The 11622-nt window shown below is 41.1% G+C and overlaps 1 protein-coding gene across 1 annotated transcript; it reads left to right on the forward strand.

Moving 5' to 3' along the window:
* Positions 1 to 7161, forward strand: LOC106091527 (putative inorganic phosphate cotransporter). The gene is made up of 4 exons (XM_059368989.1): positions 1 to 143; positions 5533 to 5669; positions 5740 to 6813; positions 6896 to 7161. Exons 1-4 carry the CDS (start codon positions 116 to 118, stop codon positions 7142 to 7144), a joined length of 1488 nt encoding a protein of 495 aa, XP_059224972.1. The 5' UTR covers positions 1 to 115; the 3' UTR covers positions 7145 to 7161.
* The last annotated feature ends 4461 nt before the right edge of the window (positions 7162 to 11622 follow it).

Genomic DNA, 11622 nt, shown 5'->3' on the forward strand with positions numbered 1-11622 from the left:
TGTGAAGCTTTAGCTTGGTGTAGACGTAATTGGATTTAAACTTCGACTATGGCACTGCCTTCAAAACAAGAGAGGAATTAAATTTTTACCAGTTTTGGATTAATTTATCAGAAATATGACCACTACCACCGCCAATGATAAAGGTACATGCAAATTTCAAGACAATTACAACTATTGAGATAAACCAACTAAGATCGAGAAATTTAATGTGGATGTGCGCCAATCGGAAGAGTGGAAGGGATTAAAAACTATCGAACACATAAAAAAATATTAAAAAATTCAAAAATATTAAAAAAAAAATAAAAAAAAATAAAAAAAAAATAAAAAAAAAAAATAAAAAAATAATAAAAAAAAATAAAAAAATAATAAAAAAATAAATAAAAAAAAATAAAAAAAAATTAACAAAAAAAATTTAAAAAAATAAATATATTAAGAAAAAAGTAAAACAAAACAACATACGAAAAAAAATATTTTCAAGAATATGTATTCATGATGAAGAAAAAAATCCTGTTTTGTTAATTTGCTTAAATAAACAGTGATTGCAAATGCAAATTTTGCCCTAATTTTGCCCTAAACAGTGATAAGTGTTCCAAATATCTTGTTAAAACTCCAACATAGCCAAACCAAAACCTTGCGAGTGACTTCAAAAGCAAAAGTATGTTAGGTTCATCAGACTAACTAAAACGTCTGGTCCATTGTGATACCACAGGAACAGAAGGTCGTCTAGTTCTTACCGTTGAAACATCCAGATCGCTGTAAAAACCCCATTAACTTGCGATTATTCACATCCACAAAATCTGACAAGTTCTCACGGAAATGAGAACTTAAAGTGGAACGCTTCTGACTGCTTGTACGGGACACACACACTCAGAAGGTATTCAATAGTCTCTTCTTCGATGTCCTTACAAAAATACAAATTTTGCCCATGAACATTCCACTAAGGAACAGGGGCAAACTTCTCATAAATCAATGAATGCTCTCCGATTCAATTTTAAGCTCAATGATTAGGGGCCTCCTTTTTACAGCCGAGTCCGAACGGCGTGCAGCAGTGCGACACCTCTTTGGAGAGGAGTTTTACATTTTTCTTTCCGTGTAGTGGAACTCCTTCTGAGTGCCAGGGTGGGACACTCACACACAGCAGATGCTCTATAGTCTCTTCTTTTTCGACTTCCTCACCGCTTCTGCAAAAGTCGTTACTTGCAACCTTCAGTCTGTCAGCACATCTTCCGTGCAGACAGTTATCTGTCATGATGGACACTATGACTGAAACGTCTGCTCTAGCCAGCGATAGGCCACATAATGATTGTGACCATCTGTCATCTGTTGTCCTTCGGACCTTATCCTGAAGACTAGCTCACATGTCGCTAGAGGCATAACAGGTGAATTTTGAAATATTCGACCATCTCGCTGAGAAATTTGAGATCTGAATTTAGTGGCTCCCGGCCGATACGGGATAACTATGAGCACCACCCAGGCTGGAACTTTGTGCTCCGACTTGTGTGGTGCCCATCGTTATCACGGAAAGCTTAGCTGAAAACTACCAGGCGCGTCCAGAAGGTTGCGGATGGTAGAAAGCTCCGTTTTTATGCGGAGTAGCTGCAAATGCGGCCGCGGGCAGTCAGCGATTTTCGAGAGGAGAGTCTTAGTGAGGAGTCAGGTGGCACTGGCTCTTAATTAAATACTGAGTGCCAATGATACTCGCGATGGCGCATTCAAATAACCAATGGCTAACATCAACGTCTGTTTCCGGGTTAAGTGCGGCTGGCGGCGAGCGTCGGATCTTGAAGCAAGCAGCTCGCCACAACGAGGGATACACGTGCAATCCCACAAAACCCATGCGGTTGGGGCGCTGGGCCAGTAACCCGCCCCCGGAAAACTGAGAACTGCTAAAAGAAACAAAGGAATAGTAAAAACGGACCCCCCCAACGTTGACGACCCACGCAAACGAAAAAAGGACCAGGATTTGCGGATCTGCACCTGCAATGTCCGCACTCTTTATAGAGAAGGTGCAGTATACGCGCTGGCGGATGTATTAGAGAAATACAAGGCAGATATTACCGCCTTACAGAAAGTGCGATGGACTGGGAATGGCGAACTGACGAACTATACTATAGCTGCCATTACACGAGGCATGAATTTGGCTGTGAATTTGTGGTTAGTCGGAGACTGGAACACCTTGTCTCCAGCTCTACTCCGGTGGATGAGATGCTAGCCACAATCCGCATAAAAGCCAAATTCTTCAACATCATCCTTATTTGTGCCCATGACCCGACGGAAGTCAAAGACGAGCAGACCAAGGATATTTTCTACGAGCGCCTAGAGAGAGAATACGACCGCTGCCTCGCCCATGATATTGAAATCGTTCTGGGTGATTTTAATGCGAAGATAGGGAAGGAAGGCATCGTTGGTCCAACAGTCGAAAATTCGAGCCTCCACGAGATAACGTCCAGTAATGGGTTGAGGCTCATAGATATCGCCGCGGCAGAAAACATGGTAGTTAGTAGCACCAGATTTCAACATAAAAATACTCACAAAGCCACATGGCTGTCACCCGATCAAAACACGAGAAACCAAATTGATCACGTTGTGATAGATGGAAGGCATTCATTAGATGAACGATCTATCCGTTGAGCGAATATAGATTCGGATCATTACCTCGTTGCAGCAAAGGTTCGCACCCGTTTGACTATGGCGAGGAAGGTACGATCTGACACTGCACGGAAGCTGGACATTGAAAATCTGCAAACACAGCAAATGGCAGCGGCATACTCCACACGACTGACCCAACTGCTTGATGAAAGCACTCCTTGTTCCTATGATATAATGGCGCAGTGGCAAACTATTGCCCACTCCATTGAAAATGACGCGAAATCCGTACTTGGGTACCGAAAGCCTCCTCCAAGAAACCCATGGTACGACCAAGAGTGTCGAGATGCTACTGAAGCCAAGAATGCGGCATATAGAGCAACCCTGCAATCAGCAGCAACGCCAGATGAAGTTTCGGGAGAAAGGGAGAGAGGAGAAACTTCTATTCAGCAGAAAGAAAAAGAAAATGGGAAGACGTGAGTGTGAGCGAATTGAGATGTACAGGAGTCAGAATGAAGTCCGGAAATTCTACCAAAGAATTAAACATCAAACCGAAGGCTTTGGTGCAGGCACATCCTCCTGCAGAGACAAAGAAGGAAATCTGGTCACTAACAAAGATAACATGCTGAGGATATGGAAAGAACATTTTACCCAACTGCTAGTGTCCGACGTTGGCGGCGAAGAGGATACCGCAGAACCAATCCCTGATGATGGTTCTGTTTACCTCCTAGTCAGAATGGGGTCCAAGTTGCAGTGACCCGACTAAAGAACAACAAGGCAGCAGGAGCCGATGGGTTACCCGCTGAACTATTTAAGACCGGAGGCGACACGATGATAAGGCGTGTGCATCAGCTTATCTGCGCATTCGGGCTAGAAGAACGCATACCCGATGATCGGAACCTCAGCATACTATGTCCTGTACACAAGAAAGGAGACAAGACGGATTGTGCCAACTACAGAGGAATAAGTCTCCTCCCCATCGCATACAAGATACTCTCGAGCGTACTGTGTGAAAGATTAAAACCTAAAGTCCATGAGATAATTGGGCCCTATCAATGTGGCTTTAGACCTGGTAAATCCACCCTAGACCAGATATTCGCACTGCGCCAAATCCTGGAAAAGACCCGAGAAGGACAAATCAACACCTACCATCTCTTTGGTGACTACAAAGCCGCCTTCGATACTCCTTTATGTTCAAAGGTATTTCAAGCCATGCTGAGTTTGGTATTCCTGTAATAAGACTCTGCAGGATGACACTTGCTGATACGCGTTCCTCAGTAAGAATGGAAAAGAATCTCTCCGAACCATTTAATACCAAACGAGGTTTCAGACAAGGAGACAGCCTATCATGTGATCTTTTAAATATCCTGTTGGGGAAGATTAAACGAGATGCAGATGTGAATAGATATGGCACACTAATCCCAAGAGAACACATGCTACTCACCTATGCCGACGACATCGATATCACCGGTGGTAGTAACTGTAGCCTTTGAAAGAATCGAAAGTGAGTCAGTGAAAATGGGTCTGGCAGGTAGATGGTTTCAGGCAGACAGATGGTTTCAACTCCCAAAAAGCCTTGCACAACCGAGCAGATAAAGAAAATGGAGAAAGTTGGGAACCACAACTTTGAGACAATCAGTAACTTTATCTACCTCGGCACCGCCGTAACCGAAACAAATGATACCAGTTTTGAGATTAAGCGAAGAATAATACTGGCAAACAGATGCTACTTGGATTAAGTAAGCAGTTTAGATACAAGGCCACCTCTCGACAGACGAAGATTACACTATGCAAGACACTGATACTACCCGTGCTGTTATATGGTTCTGAAGCATGGGTACTTGTCAAAGCAGATGAAGCAGTGCTTGGAGTATTTGAGAGAAAGATTCTTCGTAAAATATATGGACCAGTTTGCGTTAATGGAGAATAAAGGCGACGTATGAACCACGAGCTCTATGACGACGATAGCATATTTACACGCACCAAAATACAACGGCTGCGTTGGCTAGGTCATGTTGTCAGAATGGATGATGAAGCTCCAGCAAAGAAGTCTTTTGAAGGCAAACATGGTGGTACACGCAAACCGGGAAGACCAAAAGCCCGATGGAAAGATCAAGTTGTGGGAGACACCTCGAAACTTGGTGTCAGAGATTTTGGAATGAGCACAGAAGATCGAGGCGCTTGGAAAGCTATTCTACGTTCGGCTAGTGGGAGAAATATTCTGTCATAGCCAATTAAAGTAACTAAGAATTTAGTGGCTGCATGGCTGCCTGCCTGAGGGCGTTTTTGCCAACCTATACGTCTACCTTAAGGGGACTTTGAGGAATATTTTGAGGTGTTACAAACGAAATGAGGATGAGGAGGATGGCTGCCTGCCTGAGGGCGTTTTTGCCAACCTATACGTCTACCTTAAGGGTACTTTGAGGAATATTTTGAGGTGTTACAAACGAAATGAGGAAATTTGTATACCCCATCCTATCGTGGCGTATAAAAATTTATATTCCCAGATTATTGGATTATTAATCGTTCCAAGATAACAAAATACGATAAGCATGCTGATTTAGCAAAGGCAAAACGAAGTGTTGAATTAGGTAGAGATTATAAAATTCTGCAATTCCAACAGTGTTTACAATAACATGTTGTATTTATATTGAAAATAACCATAACTGTATTGGAGGGAACTCAAATAAGATGGTCTATACATTTGACCGGTTCACCTTTTCACAGAAGACCGGTGTATCTCTAAATAATGAACCCATGAAATATCATCAAAATCGGACCAGGGAATAGAAGGTCAGGCGTTAAGGGGTTAATATGTATATTCGAGGTGATGGATATCCAAAGTTCGACCCAGCCTAACTTGAGGCGTTTTTTTGTTTTACCTTCTATCAAACACGAATATTTCCCCCACTTATTTGTAGATTTCATTCTGGTGATTATTTGCAGGACCCACACTGGGCATGCGTCACATGCAAGCCCTTCTGATATTCCTGGATATTGTGGTTATCTATATCAGCCGCCTGAATATTGGAGTGGCTGTGGTCGCCATGACCAAAGCTGAATCCACGAATCCTGATTTTCCGGTAATTTTACAACCAATAACGAAGTAAACGAATATTCCTTTCTCACTAAACTAAATTCGTATCTTTTCAGGAATTCGATTGGAGTGAAAAGCAAATTTCATATATCCTCTCTAGTTTCTATTGGGGCTATGTTTGCACCCAATTTCTGGGAGGTGCCTTGAGCAAACATTTCGGTGCCAAAATAACTATGGGCCTTGCAACATTCTTCTCAGCGATTTTGAGTGCAGTTACACCGGTCAGCGTTACTTGGGGAGGATGGGAGGCTTTCTGTGCCATAAGAGTGGTGCAGGGCATATTTCAGGGCATGTTGTTTCCCTGTGTGCATGCTCATCTGGCCAAATGGTCGCCATTGGAAGAACGTAATCGTCTGGGTGCTTTAAGTCACACAGGCATTGAGTGTGGCACCGTTTTGGCGCTGGGTATTACAGGTGTCATTGCCAGTGGTCCCATGGGTTGGCCGGGTATTTCTTACATCTCCGCAGGCTTGTGCTTTGGATGGTGCATTCTATGGTTTATATTTGCTGCCAATAACCCCACAGAGTCCAGATTTGCCACCGAATCAGAGAAGAGCTACATAGAAACATCATTGGAACATGCTGAAGATTTTCACAAGAAACAGATTCCCATACCTTGGAAGGCCATATCGTTGTCGGTACCCTTTAATGCCTTTCTAATAACACGTTGTGCCGAAGGTTGGGGACTAACCACCTTGCAAGCCCAAATACCTTCCTACTTGAATGGGGTGTTGGGTATGGAAATCAAATCGAATGCCTTGTTCTCGGCCCTACCCTTCTTGGCTATGTGGGTAATGTCCTATGTCTATGTAATTGCGGCAGATATTTTACAGCGCAAACAGATTTTAAGTTTATCCGCCATACGCAAAACCATAAACAGTTGTGCTTACTGGATACCAGCTGCAGGATTGATAGCCATAGGCTTTTTGGATGCCGACAACAAGCCCTTGGCCATAGCTTTGATGACAATAAGTGTGGGCGTTAATAGTGGAGCGACTATAGGAAGTTTGCTCAATACCATCGATTTGTCACCGAATCATGCTGGCATACTGATGGGCATTAACAATACCATAGCGAATTTCATGCCATTGATATCACCTTTGGTGGTGGGCGTTATAGTCACCGATTCGGTAAGTTCTAGGGCTATGGCCTTAACGAAGCAACATATTTCATTTTTTTATTATGTTTCATTCATCATATTTAAATTTTCAGAGCAATCGCACCGAATGGCAAATTGTATTTGCCGTCTCCGCTGTGGTTTTCTTCTTGGGCAACATCGTTTACCTTATATGGGGCTCAACTGCACAACAACCCTGGGATGCCGAAGATTACTTGGTGCCAAAAGATACGGAAACTGTTTCCAAAGAAAATCAGGCAACTAATGAAGATAATTCTAAAACAACTATTCCAACTTTGGGGACTATTACATCAATTAAATCAAATGCGGGAAAAACTGATTAGGTAATAGAGCAATGTAACAAATTAAAATAAACTTAGATTAATTTAGAATAAAAGTTGTCTTTTTTTAAGTACTTAAAATAACAAACAACACCTAGAGTAGAAAAATGGTAGAATCAAGGTAAACAAGTAAAACGACGTTAAGTTCGGCCGGGCCGAACTTTGGATACCCACCACATCGGTTATATATGTAAATCACCTTTCGGATTATAAATGGGCCATTTATGGGGCCAAGACTTTAAATCGCTTTATTGATCTGTATGGCAGCTATATGCAAATCTTGATAGATTTAGACCAAATTGCAGAAATATGTGGAGGGGCTTAACTTAACTTTCTGTCCCAATTTTCGGCAACATCGAACAATTAATGCGCCTTTTATGGCCCCAAAACCTAAAATTGAGAGATCGGTCTATATGGCAGCTATATCCAAATCTGGATCGATCTGCGCCATATTACAGAAGTATATCAAGGGGCTTAACTTAACTCACTGTCCTAAATTTTGCCGACATCGGACAATAAGTGCGCCTTTTATAGGCCCATAAGCTTAAATCGAGAGATCAGACTATATGGCAGCTATATCCAAATCTGGACCGATCAGGGCCATATTGCAGAAGTATATCAAGGGGCTTAATTTAACTCACTGTCCTAAATTTTCGCGACATCGGACAATAAATGCGCCTTTTATAGACCCATTAGCTTAAATCGAGAGATCAGTCTATATGGCAGCTATATCCAAATCTGGACCGATCTGCGCCATATTACAGAATTATGTCGAGGGGCATAACTTAACTCACTGTCCTAAATTTTGGCGACATCGGACATTAAGTGCGTCTTTTATAGGCCCATTAGCTTAAATCGAGAGATCGGACTATATGGCAGCTATATCCAAATCTGAACCGATCAGGGCCAAAATAAAGGAAGATGTCGATGGGCAAAAGACAACTCACTGTCCCAAATTTCAGCAAAATCGAATGATAAATGTGGCTTTTACGGGCCTAAGACCCTAAATCGGAGGATATATGGCAGCTATATCCAAATCTGAACCGATCTGAGCGAAATTGAAGAAGGATGTCGAAGGGCCTAACGGAACTCACAGTCCCAAATTTCGGCGACATCGGACAATAAATGCCCCTTTTACGGCCCCAAAACCTAAAACCAAGAGATCGGTGTACATGGCAGCTATATCCAAATCTGGACCGATCAGGGCCATATTGCAGAAGTATATCAAGGGGTTAAACCTAACTCACTGTCCCAAATTTCAGCAAAATCGGATAATAAATTCGCCTTTTATAGGCCCATAATCTTATATCGAGAGATCGGTCGATATGGCAGCTATATCCAAATCTCGACCGATCTGAGCCAAATTGACGAAGGATGTCGAAGAGCCTAACACAACTTACTGTCCCAAATTTCAGCAAAATCGAATGATAAATGTGGCTTTTATGAGCCTAAAACCCTAAATCGGAGGATCGGTCTATATGGCAGCTATATCGAAATCTGGACCTATCTGAGCCAAATTGACGAATGATGTAGAAGGGCCTTACACAACTCACTGTCCCAAATTTCTGTAAAATCGGATAATAAATGTGCCTTTTATGTGCCTAAAACCCTAAATCTGCTGATCGGTCTATATGGCAGCTATATCCAAATCTGAACCGATCTAGGCCAAATTGACGAAGAATGTCGAAGGGACTAACACAACTTACTGTTCCAAATTTCAGCAAAATCGAATGATAAATGTGGCTTTTATGGGTCTAAAATCCTAAATCGGCAGCTATATCCAAATCTGGAGCGATCTACGTCAAATTAACGAAGGATGTCGAAGGGCCTAACACAACTCACTGTCCCAAATTTCAGTAAAATCGGATAATAAATGTGCCTTTTATGGGTCTAAGACCCTAAATCGAAGGATCGGTCTATATGGTACCTATATCGAAATCTGGACCTATCTGAGCCAAATTGACGAAGGATGTCGAAGGGCCTAACACAACTCACTGTCCAAAATTTCAACAAAATCGGATAATAAATGTGGCTTTTATGGGTCTAAGACCCTAAATCGGAGGATCGGTCTATATGGTAGCTATATCCAAATCTGAACCGATCTACTCACCGTCACAAAATTTGGCATAATCGGATAATAAAAGTGGCTTTTATGGGCCTAAGACCTTAAATCAGAGGATCGGTCTATTGAAGACCAAATTGAAGAAGGATGTCGAGTGGCCCTACACAACTCACTGTCCCAAAATTTGGCATAATCGGATAATAAATGTAGCTTTTATGGGCCTAAGACCCTAAATCGGAGGATCGGTCTATATGGCGCCTATATCAAAATACAGTCCGATATAGCCCATCTTCGAAATGAACCTGCTTATGCAAAGTTTCAGCTCAATATCTCTATTTTTAAAGACTGTAGCGTGATTTCAACAGACAGACGGACGGACATGTCTAGATCGTCTTAGATTTTTACGCTGATCAAGAATATATTGGGTTGCCCAAAAAGTAATTGCGGATTTTTTAAAAGAAAGTAAATGCATTTTTAATAAAACTTAGAATGAACTTTAATCAAATATACTTTTTTTACACTTTTTTTCAAAAGCAAGCTAAAAGTAACAGCTGATAATTGACAGAAGAAAGAATGCAATTATAGAGTCACAAGCTGTGAAAAAATTTGTCAACGCCGACTATATGAAAAATCCGCAATTACTTTTTGGGCAACCCAATATATATACTTTATAGTGTCGGAAATGGATATTTCGATGTGTTGCAAACGGAATGACAAAATGAATATACCCCCATCCTTCGGTGGTGGGTATAATAAGATATTTACCTAGTATTTCCCCATACATCTGGGAAATACCGGTTAGAATCCCATCTTTGCCAATACATAGTATCACGCAAAATAACAGTATCAAGCTTTAAGCTTTAGTTTCCGTTAAAAGCTCTATATAATGGACAGAAAACAACTCACTGTACTCCAATTGCCACCATATAACGTGTTATACTTAACAGTAGAATTATTTGTCATACTGAAAGTGTTATACATGCAATGAGAAATATGAACACGGTTCAACTACTCTCATTCGTATTAAATTTTTGAAATACCTTACATCTATATATAATCCTCCTATTCAAAGTTCTAAATCCGATAACTTTCTCTACTCTTTTGGAATGTGTTTTTTTTTTTCATTTTAGAATATTTATTGCAATCTTTACCGTTGTAGAACTGCTGTTGATACGACTTCATTAGTTATTCACCTGCTGAGTGATGTAGAAGTGTTTGGGTTGAAAAATAGATTAGCTTTTGCATTCCCATAGTCTGCTAATTTGGTAAAACAAGGCGATTAAATTTAATAAGTGCGCTCTATATAATATAAAACAATGGAATCTAAAATTAACAAAGGTATCAATGGGCCATGATAAATTAAATAAAAAATAAATAAATAAAAAGAACAAAAACACACAATAAAAAAAGAAAACTAATTTCATTCAAACCTGCTTGCAGTTCAATATAAATAACAACCTAATTGATTATTTATACTAAAACAGGCAAATCGCCAATTATGATTATAAAGTTACTGTGAAAATAAAACAAAGGAAATACCTAGAGGCCTTAAGTGTAACATTCAGTTCAGTGAACTAGGTAGTGTCCTCCTCAATACATCTGTAAGCAAGCTAATGGCACACACCGCACATCCACCCAATTGCTCCCACTCTATATTTGCTCTAATCATGCTCTGCGATACAAATGTGAGAGCAATTCAAATACCGAGTGGATAGTTAGTTTCACGCTCACCCTGGAGCTTATTCGAATTGCAGACTGGCTGCTGACCGATGATCGAAACCAGCAGAAAAATAAAAGTGAGCCAATTTCGCCTTCCGACTATTCTCAACTAGAATCTGTTATTGTTGTTGTAGTAGTGTGTTGTACATTGAGGCTGCAGCCCTTGCCGATGGGGAATTCCATGGGGTCAATCCGGTACGTACAACCAGCTGCCATGGGATTGATGAGAACCTGTTCTTGCCGGCTGCCGTAACTGAACTCACCCTTCTTCTTCTACTGGTTCTGATCATCGTCCAGTAGCCAGTCTGCAATTCGAATAAGCCGGTGTGAAACTAACTCTATACTCGGTATTTGCACTGCTCTCACACTTTGAATCGCAGAGCATGGTCCAAATGGACCAAATATAGAGAGGGAGCAATAATACAATTGGGTGGCTGTGCGGTGTGTTCCTAAAACTTGGACAAACAAACCATCTTTTGGTTCCGTCTGACTTTTGAACAGTAGCTAGATTTGTGAGAGTGCCGACCACCGAACCACATCACCAGTGTATGAGATGCTGTTTAAGCCTCCATATGGGTGCAGGTGTATACACGCAAAAAATTAATATATAAGCTATAAACGGTATTTTCGATAAGTAAACTTCAATTGTAAACAAGTAAAAGCGTGCTAAGTTCGGCCGGGCCAAATCTTATATACCCTT

Source organism: Stomoxys calcitrans, chromosome 5 (genome assembly GCF_963082655.1).
Source record: "Stomoxys calcitrans chromosome 5, idStoCalc2.1, whole genome shotgun sequence".
Classification (NCBI taxonomy): domain Eukaryota; kingdom Metazoa; phylum Arthropoda; class Insecta; order Diptera; family Muscidae; genus Stomoxys; species Stomoxys calcitrans.